General features: G+C 50.5%; 1 protein-coding gene across 1 annotated transcript in view; it reads right to left on the minus strand.

Annotated features, from left to right (window-relative positions):
- The window catches only part of DCDC2C (doublecortin domain containing 2C), a 58,926-nt gene extending 49,581 nt beyond the window's left edge, over positions 1-9,345 (minus strand). Inside the window, exons 1-2 of the mRNA XM_027550245.1 lie at positions 9,059-9,345; positions 1,083-1,134 (exon numbers count right to left, since the gene is read on the minus strand). Coding sequence (XP_027406046.1) covers positions 1,083-1,134; positions 9,059-9,345 — 339 coding nt within the window. The remainder of the gene's footprint in view (positions 1-1,082; positions 1,135-9,058) is intronic.
- Positions 9,346-10,169: the final 824 nt, after the last annotated feature.

Here is a 10,169-nt window from a genome sequence, read left to right on the forward strand (position 1 = left end):
TGGAGAGGGAGATGCAGGGACCTAGGGGTTAAAAGATGACCATACGCATTTCCTCTCTCTTTACTAAGGCAGCTCTGAAATTCGGTGACTGCCAATTGCTTTCTGGTCAGGAACTTTTCCCCCGTCCCTGGCAAGTGACAGTCTAAGGTGGGCAAGTAACGCTAAACGCGTTTGCAGGCTGGTGCCTGGGGGCAAAGCGAGCACCACTGGGCCGTCCTTGACTGCAGCCCTGGCTGGAGTTCAAGGACATTTAGAGGACGTGGAGGATGAGAACCGACACATTTAGTGCTGGTACACTACATATATTTCATCATGTAATCTTCATATTACACATTGTCTAATACACATTCTCATCTCCTTTTTACAGAGGAGAGAACTTAACAGCAAAATTACCACGTGTAGAAGCAGATACTCTAAAAACAGCTCACCTTTGAAATACTCCACAAAAGCCCATTTATAAAATAAAAAAGTAAAATCATCTTGCATTCTGCAAAGCATCAGGCTATCTTGCTCACCTGGTGATTTTCGTTGCTCATTAAAAACGAGGCTCTCTTTTAACTCACATGTGAGCTACGGTTTGTTTGTTTGCTAGCTAAGACCCAAGCGAGGTGAATAGAGTGAGGGATGGTTCCATCTTGCAGACCTTTCAAATGTCTTTCAAGTACAGAAATGTTGGGAACATAGAGCAAATCTCTGAATTTAACATTATAATGAGCTTCAACATCGTGCGACTTAAAATAACTTTTCCTGACACCTGTCTTTCCAAATCCCCAAAACTAAAGAGGAGTTAAAAGGCTTAATGAATGGCAGCACACTGCATCTCACTAACTGGGTGGATGGACCTGCTCTCTCCCTAACGGCGGTCTTAGAACATTCTCGCCCACGGCCACCACCTTGGTGACTGAGGTGCTCTGACAGAACACGCTCGCCCAGTGTCTTCTGGCTTCAGGAGCAGCTGCCTTTGTAGGCATTCCCTACAAAAGGCTGTTTCTACGAAACGTCAATTACTCCACACTGACGTTTCCATTTTTACCAAGTCATCCACTTTATCCCCTCTTTAGTAGCTGGCAGTAAGCACTTACTTCCTTCAACTTCCTCATCTTTGCAGGCTTTCTGGGAACTATATTAATATAACTGCAAAAGAAGAGAGAGAAACCTAGTTAGAAGGTAGATATTTAGATTGAAAATCTGAGCCTCTTTGGAGGCGTCTCGTCTTCGGCATCATAACATCCCACTGCATATCGACTTAACACTAAAATCTAAGCGGCGCGCACGCCCACGCCCACATGCGCCAGCAGTGTCACATCCCACTGCATATCGACTTAACACTAAAATCTAAGCGGCACGCACGCCCATGCCCACATGCGCCAGCAGTGTCACATCCCACTGCATATCGACTTAACACTAAAATCTAAGTGGCGCGCACGCCCACGCCCACATGCGACAGCAGTGTCACTGCAGGGAAGTGCCCGTACCTGGTGCTGCCACCGCTGGCGCCACTCGGGAACACTGTCCTCAACTGGCATTGCTCTCCCTCGCACGACATTATTAATCACAGAGGAACCTTGGGAAGGACTCAAAGAGGAAAACTTTACAGAGTCACTCGCGGCTCATCCAGGGTCCACTACCCGCCACAGTCAGGGCGGAGACCCGGACGGCCCGCCCAGCTCCTCGCGCCTGCACTGTCCCGCACGTCCCACGGAACGTCGTCCTGGACCCCATCCTGCCAAACGTGAACAGTGGAAGGAGCCGGAGGAATCAAACGTGTGTGAGCCCCACAGGCACAGCTGTTACCTGAGGACTTTCGAAGAGTCTTCCATATGCCTCAAAGACAGAGCAGATGTTCTTAAGGATAAAACAGAATACATTAAAATGTATATGTGTTAAGGCTTCCTTCTGATTTAAAACAATTTTTTAGATATTTGAGATTGTTCTTGACAATGATTTTAGCCACAGTCAGAGAAGGATTGACTAAGAGTTGGTGGATGGAAGGAAAAGACATTTTTAAGCACTTACTATGCAGTCAGGAGTCACAAGCTCAGACACCTACGGAGGCAAGTGAAAGCTGATGCTTGCAAAGGGTGGTGTTAGGGAATGGTGGGGTCTGCGGCTAGTGGAGTGAGGGTCCCTCTGAGATGGACAGGGCGCGTAATTCCTGGGCACTGTTTTCCTGTGGAAATGCAGGCAACTAAAAACTCAGTCCTTTTAAACAATAAAATCCTCTATTTTTTAATGGAAACCAAAATTTTATATCACATGAACACCTCCATTATAAAATGCTGCAGCCAATTCAAACCTTTGAAAACTGTGAACTGAAGAGACTGTACATCTTCAACTCACCACCCTTGGCTTGTAGGTCCCTTCCACGCACACTTCTGCTTGTCTCCAAATAGGCATTTTAGGGTTGAATCCCCAAATTACATATTTGACAATGAACATTAATCCCCCACATGACACAACTTATTATCATGAAATGGAAAACAAAAGGTAAAAATAAATATGGGAAAATTAAGGCACAAAAAGACTGAACAGCCACAAAATGCTATTTATTGTCTCCACATTGTCTGCCAAAGAACACTGAAACAGAATGCAAAGAGGGGACAAGCGATTCCTCAGAGAGACGGCGGACCCGGGTCATTAAGCCAGGTGCCTGGAGGAGGTTTCTGGATGGACCTGGGTTTCCTTGGGGGTGTGGGGGGTTGGGGAGCAGGAACTTGAAGCAGAGCCTAGATGCTCGTGTGAAAGGTGCCCCCTTGCTGCTTCTGGAGAACAAAAGCAAGACAGAAGCCCACCGCGAGGACCATGCCGGGCATTTCAAAGTGCTGTGTCCACTGCGTCATCAAAACCCGCACTGGAGCAGACACCAACGAGCCCTGTTCTTCTGATGAGGAGGCTGAGTCTCAGCGAGGCTGTTCAACCGGCTAAGTGCTACCACACGGGGACAGCCAGGACCCTGTCCAGCCCAGGTCTCCCAGCCCAGAGACCACACTCCTTGCCCCCTGGCGTGCTGGCCTCTGCACATGTTCTTCCCCCCTCCCCACCCCGACTAGTGCTCAGGTGCAAGTGGGGGTTAGGAGACTCGAGGACAGACCCGGGTGCCACCAAGCTGCCAGAGTTTAACAGCACGTTCACTTTTTATCTCAACAACAGACTCCTAAGGTAAACAGGAAAAACTCCTACCATAGTTCAGATTCTTTAGGGTCTCCCCAAACACACATGCGCACACACACACACACACACGCATACGTACATGTGTGTGCAGACATACATACACATATGTTCACACATGTGCATGCAGACATACACACATGCACACTGAGACATGCACATGTGCACATACATACACATGCATACATGCATGTGTGCACACACATGTGCCACATGCACACACACACACAAACATATACACACAGAATGCCTTGATCTACATTTTATTGTGAATACAACTTTCTCCACAAATCATTAATTCCAGGCTTTATGGGACATTTATCTTTTAAGTAATTATTAGCCTACAATATTTTGTTTTATAGAGAAAAAATTATATTTCTCATCTCAAATTAATTTATTCCAGAAAGTGTAGGAAATGTGAATGATGACTGGATTTGCGTAGATTTTACGCTGCTTGTCTTCCCAATGTACCGTTTCACAGCCGTTATTATGAGAAGACCTCCGGGGCGGTTCATATATCATCAGGTTGCACTTCAAAGTTCATCCGCTGGCGGCACAATTAGAAGCTTATTTGCGGGTGGAAATTAATTTTAGCCACTCAGTGGCTCAGTAAGTACAGAATATACATTCGGACAAGTGCTAGCTCACTGATACCAATGTAAATTAAGCCCAAACAGTTTTCAGAGCTTTATTCACCAACATCTGGGTTCCAATTTCATACTTCATTGATTTAAAAGGTAGTGAAGAAGCGAAATCCAAATGCCTCTCCATGTTGAACTCTGCATGCAAACCCCTCCCATCCATTCGATAGCAGTGAAGGTACCCGGAAAATGCAAAATAACAGAGGGTCTCCACCACGTGGGAACCCCTCCTCCCCTTCCTGCTCAGTGAACTGGATCACCTTCCATTCCCTACAGAATATAATAATTGACCTTAAGAAATCCAGGAAAAGAAACACCTCAACGTCTTTCTCAGTATTTCTGCCATGAGTCCAAAACATTTTCAATAAGCCCTGAAAGTCTCTCCACAAATGAGAGGTCTCCTGCGTCTCCTGCATGAGCAGGCGGGTTCTTTACCACTGCGCCACCTGGGAAGCCCCAATCCAGATGCTACCTCTTGGCAACTATGACGTCTATGATTTTTCTTCAAAAGCAATAGGATGTCAAGTCTGCACATCTGCATATGCCATTAAGAACTTAGATCGCAAGCCAGCTAGCTCACAAAATACCTCTATCTGGGTGGCCCTGAAAAACTCAAGATACTGACAATTTGGAGGGCCCTTTGGATAGGGAGCATCCTGGGCATTTGGGAGAAGAAAATGGAAATCCCCTCCGGAACATCTCACTTTTATCTCGGGCCTCAAAGAATCTCCTCAAAACACGAATTCCGTGGAAAAGGAGTCATTTGCATTCAAAACGTAAGTAAACTAACAAGGCTAGCAAGGACCGCAGGAGAAAACCAGGTGAAAGAAGAGAAGACGGAGGCAAGTTCAAATAGTGGGATTGCAGGCGCAGATCATGTTGGGAAGCGCAGTGCAAAACAGCCGTAAAAGGAGAAAGTCCCTGGGAAAATGGCGAAGGGCCAGAAGCACTCGGCTTTGCACTGCGGACAGAAAGACATCTCCTGCCTTTGGTTATGCTGGGCGCCAAGAGTTAATAATAAATAGGGATGTTACTTGTGAGAGCGGGTTGTGGGAGAAGCCCATGAGTCATTTAGAGCGCGATGTCCTTGAAATGTTTCTGCTGATTATGTGTTAACTCCGTATGCGCTCTGCTGGCCGCATACTTTAAGCTCTTTGTTCCTGCTTCTATAAAAAAGCTTGACTGCAGAAATAAACTTGTCAGTCCTTGCAAGAGACTGTCCACGTGTCCTTCCTTCAGGTTCGTCGCTTCCAAGTCCCGGGAGAAAATCCCCAACAGATCACAGTGGGACAAGACCTCAACAAAAGGCAAACTGAAAACACATGCAGGACCGAGAGACCCAAGAGAATAAAACGGAAGCTTTGAAAGAAGAACCAGACAGCATGTTTGGAAATGAAAAATTAAATGATTTAAAATTCAATGAGTAGGTTTGATAGTGTAGGACACAGAGGCAGAAAAATTAATCAGAAGATCTATGTGAAGAGAGTGCCTAGATTACAGCACAACGTTGAGAGAGAGAGAGAGAGACGAGAAAGAGGAGGTCTGAGCCAGTGAAACAGGCCCGCCCACACCCACCCGGACACTGGAAGCAGAGCGGGAAGACAAGGCAGAGCGCATCCGGAGAGGCTGGCTGAGAACTCCCCCGAGCCGGCGACGCCACCATCTGGGACGCAGGGAGCGCCAGGAAGGCCGCACTTAGACACGCTGCTAAAAGCACAGCATCCGGACTCAACCCGTGCATTTCAAAAAGCCAAAAAGGATAAAACTTTACTTTCAAAGAAGCGAAAGATGATGGCTGATTTCTCATCAGCGATCACTGAGTTAGAAGACAATGAAAAGCGCCTTCCATGGGCTGAAGGACACTGTCATCCACAGATTTATTAAAAAGAAAAAGGATGAGAAGACCTCGGCTCCGGGAACCGTGGACTAAGGAACCCTGATCAACGTGTCTCTTAAAAACAAGTACAACTGGACAAACTGAAAAACACACCTCTGCAACGTAACAAGGTAGTGAGGGGTCAGCACAGTCCAGGAAAGAAAGGAAATAGAAAGACAAGAGCCCGGTGTCTGGGGCCACTTTGGTTTCGGGGTGGTGGCTGCTGGGAGCAGAGAGCAGAGAGGATGAACCACAGACAAAGCATGGCCTCAGGGCCCGCCAGCCAGGGGGTCGTCATGACCCACTCTCCTAGAGACCCCTGGGTGGTCCGAACCATCCCACACTCTGAAGCTGTGTTAAAGTGACCGTGACCTGGGATGATACCATTCAAATTATTTCTGCAAATAAGTTTTAAAAGTAAAAATGTGCAGCACAGAGAGATAATGAGGCAGAGGGCGAGAGAAGACAGCCTAACAGAGACACAGCTGTAACTAGAGCCACTGTGGCTTTGGGCTGGACCCAGGAGACCCAGCAGCTAGATCTCCCGTGGATGCCTCACGACACGGATGAAGCTTCCTGCCATGGGCATGAGCCTGCAAGCACCTGCCCCCGTCAGGCCTTCAGATGTGACTGCACCAGCATCTTGATTGCAAACACACGAGAGTCTCTGAAGCAGAACCACTTGACTAAGTTGCTCCAGACTTCCTGGTAGGAGGAACTATGAGACAATAAACACTGCTTCCCACCAGTAAGCTCGCATGAACAGGACACGCAGCAACCGATAACCCACATGCTGTCCGGGAGGAAGTCTCACCCACGTGCACCAGGAGATGGGTAGAGGAATGTGCACAAGTGTGCTGACTTAGCATGAAGTTTAAAACAACCCCAATTATCCACCAACAGATTGAATAAATAAACTGGTATGTCAGTCAACAAAATAATACCTAACAGTGAAAACGAATGACCTATAGTTACATGCTGTTAACATGGATGACGGAGAAGGCAATGGCACCCCACTCCAGTACCTTGCCTGGAAAATCCCATGGACGGAGGAGCCTGGAAGGCTGCAGTCCATGGGGTCGCTGAGGGTCGGACACGACTGAGTGACTTCACTTCCACTTTTCACTTTCATGCATTGGAGAAGGAAATGGCAGCCCACTCCAGTGTTCTTGCCTGGAGAATCCCAGGGACGGGGGAGCCTGGTGGGCTGCTGTCTATGGGGTCACACAGATTCAGACATACCTGAAGCGACTTAGCAGCAGCAACAACATGGATGAGCCTCAGAAGCATATTATTGTGTGAAAAAGCAAGTAACAAAATACACACAGCATAATTGCATTTACATAAAGTACATAAAACACTGGGAAAAAATGTATCCTTCAGGGATAGATTATTATGAAACGATTATCACAAAAGCCAAAATAGTGTTTCCGTGTGGGCAAGGGATGGGAGTGGAGATAGGAGGTTTTGAAAATACTGGTCATCCTCTTTTCCTGAATCCCGATCGTGGTTCACACAGAGGCTTGCTTTATTACTATTCTTTAAACTACACATAAAATTGCACATACTCCTCTGTATATGGGGCTTCCCAGGAAGCTCAGTGGTAAAGAATCTGCCTGACAACACAGGAGATGCAAGAGACACGGGATATGCAGATTTGATCCCTGGGTGGGGAAGATCCCCTGGAGGAGGAAACAGCAACCCACTCCAATATCCTTGCCTGCAGAATCCCACGAACAGAAGAGCCTGGAGGGCTACAGTGCATGAGGTCGAAAGAGCTGAACATGACTCAGCAACTGAGCACACACACACTCCTCTGTGTACAGGACATATTTCACAATAAAAGAAATGGCGTCAACAACATGTAAGGAACAGAAATGATATCTCTAAAGGAAGACACAAGACGTGAGTGACGCCAAGGCAGCCCGGGAATCCACGGAGGATGAACAAATAAGTGATTTTCTCCCTTCCGCTCTGTTGTGCAGTGCAAGTTGTTCAGCTGTGTCTGACTCTTCGCGACCCCATGGACCATACAGTTTATGGAATTCTCCAGGCCAGAATACTGCAGTGGGTAGCCTTCCCCTTCTCCTGAGGATCTTCCCAACCCAGAGATCAAACCCAAGTCTCCCACATTGCAGGCGAATTCTTTGCCAGCTGAGCCACAAGGGAAGCCCAAGAATGCTGGAGTGGGTAGCCTATCCCTTTTCCAGCAGATCTCGCCGACCTAGGAATCAAACCAGGGTCTCCTGCATTGCAGGCGGATTCTGCTCTCTAAAGGAAGCCTTTTCTGAGGTCCTGCACTTCGACACCTGTGCCTGTCCGCGCAGTCTCTGCTTTCTCTTCTGCAGTTACTTCTGTTTGTGTCTTATCTCCCCGAAACACACACGGAAAGGCCCTCACAGCCTCCCCAGTTCTCCCAGGCCGCCCTCCAGGAAGACGCTCACAATAGCTTTTGTTAAGGAACTTAAGAAAGCGCTGCACTGATATGACATTTGTATAACGAGGTACCCAGAGCTTACAGAAACGATGGAGACTGTCAGAGCACAGAGACAGACGTACTCCTGGAGAGAAAAGTAAGGCTATGAACAGAAGTGTGGTGACCCCATTTGCTGAAAGATCTCACAAACTGGTATTGCACTAATACCATCCCCAGGCTAAATGAAACAGAACTGAATTCACGCTCTGGGTGGGCACCCAAAGCACTACGGACGGCCTGAACCCGGCCAGCTCCATCATGACTTTCCGGGCGGCTCTGGAATTGGTACATGGGCCTGTTTGCTCAGGACACCTACATCCTTCCCCAGCTGCGGTCCTGACCTCTGCAGCGCTGGGGTGGCAGGGGTCTCCCTGCCCTGCTCCCAGAGGGCATTCAGAGGCTGGAAGGCATGTCTGCACTTCCTTAGCTGCCAGAACTTCGAAAATCCCAGGTGCCTGTCCTCAGCAGGGTCTGAATCTAGCAGGATAGAGAATGGTGAGCAGGCCCACAGCACTCTTCAGGAGGCACACTCATGGAAGGGCGTGCGCCCAGGTCCCCAGGGACGCCAGTCTGGACCAGTTACGACCCAGCTCTGCCTCCCGCTGTGCTCTGCGTGGCCAACTCCCCTTCTCCCCGCAGAGCTTCCCACCTTTCCAAAGAGGCGCGCCCTGGCGCCCTATTTTCCCTGCCAAGCCCGCCGTCCTCTCCCCATCCCCTTCCTGACCCTCTGCATCACTGACGTTCCGGGGACAGACTCTGCTCGGCCCTGATCACCAGGCAGATGGTGCATGGCGCGCCAGGAGTTGGCGCCGGCCGGGCAGAGTCGGCGCTGTCCCCGTCTGGGGGGCCGGACGGCGGCCCCCGCGGGGCAGGGGCGCGCGGGCCGCGGGCACTTACTCCAGCTTCTTGAAGCGCTCGCGCCCGGCCGCCACGTACTTGCCGCCGGCCTGCAGCGAGTCCAGCTCCAGCACCGGGCGACCGCGCGTCGGCGTGAAGAGGCGCCGCACGCCGAACGGCACCTCCACCTGCTCGGTCAGCTGCTCCAGCAGCGCCTCGAAGGTGGCCACGCGGCGCCGCGACAGCACGAACTTGCGGCCCACGTAGAACTGGTCGCCGTTGCGGTACACCACGATGGTCTTGGCGGGCGTGGTGTCCACCAGCGCGTGCGGCGCGCGCGAGCCCATGGCCGCGCACCTCCGCTGCCGCCCGGCCGCCGCCCGTGTGCTCCAGCCGCCGCAGGGCAGCCCGGCCCCCGGGGCGCCGGGTCCACGGGCCCACCGCCCGCGCTGACGCCACCGGCAATTGTGACCGCCGCCCACCTGCCCCGCCGCCCAGGAAAGAGGCGGCCAAGCCAGACAGGGGAGGGGCGGGGGCAGGGCCAGGCCAGGCGACGGGCATCCGAGTCCCGGCAGGTGAGGCCCGCGGAGCTCGGGGCCACGGAGGGAGGCACCCGCCACAGTGTGGGGTGGGAGGCCAAGGGTGCCCTGGGCCCCACCGGGACCCTCCCCCTGCTCCTCCGCCTCCCGCTCTGCAGAGCAGAGGGGAGATGGCGGACAGGACCATCCAGACAGTTAAAGCTGGTCAGAGGATGTGCCACTAACCATCCAGAGCACGTGGGAATCCAGGCGAGCAGGCGCAGCTGGCCGCGCTGCCTCCAAAGTGTAACCTTCAGAATGCACCTTCGTGTGCAGCAGGAGCGAGTCAAGGGCCTGGGTGACCTTGGGAAGGTCACTTCCTGTTCCAGGTAAAGGCAAGCCCCGCCTCTTCAACCCAGACAGAGAATGCTTCTAGGATTATATTTTTCCAGTGGCTTTGATGGGCTTCAGCAAACTTTTCAGGACAGTAGACTACATATGAAGTGCTAAAGTACCTCTGAAGGCACAGAATACCGATGTTATAAAAGTATCAGTGTCTTGTACAACTGTTTAAAAAAGTAATAAAGAAACCCTGCTATTGCACAGCCACAGCCAGGCTTTGAACTACCAAGTGTCCCACGAGTGAGTGGTAC

The sequence above is a fragment of the Bos indicus x Bos taurus genome, chromosome 8, assembly GCF_003369695.1.
Source record: "Bos indicus x Bos taurus breed Angus x Brahman F1 hybrid chromosome 8, Bos_hybrid_MaternalHap_v2.0, whole genome shotgun sequence".
Taxonomy (NCBI): domain Eukaryota; kingdom Metazoa; phylum Chordata; class Mammalia; order Artiodactyla; family Bovidae; genus Bos; species Bos indicus x Bos taurus.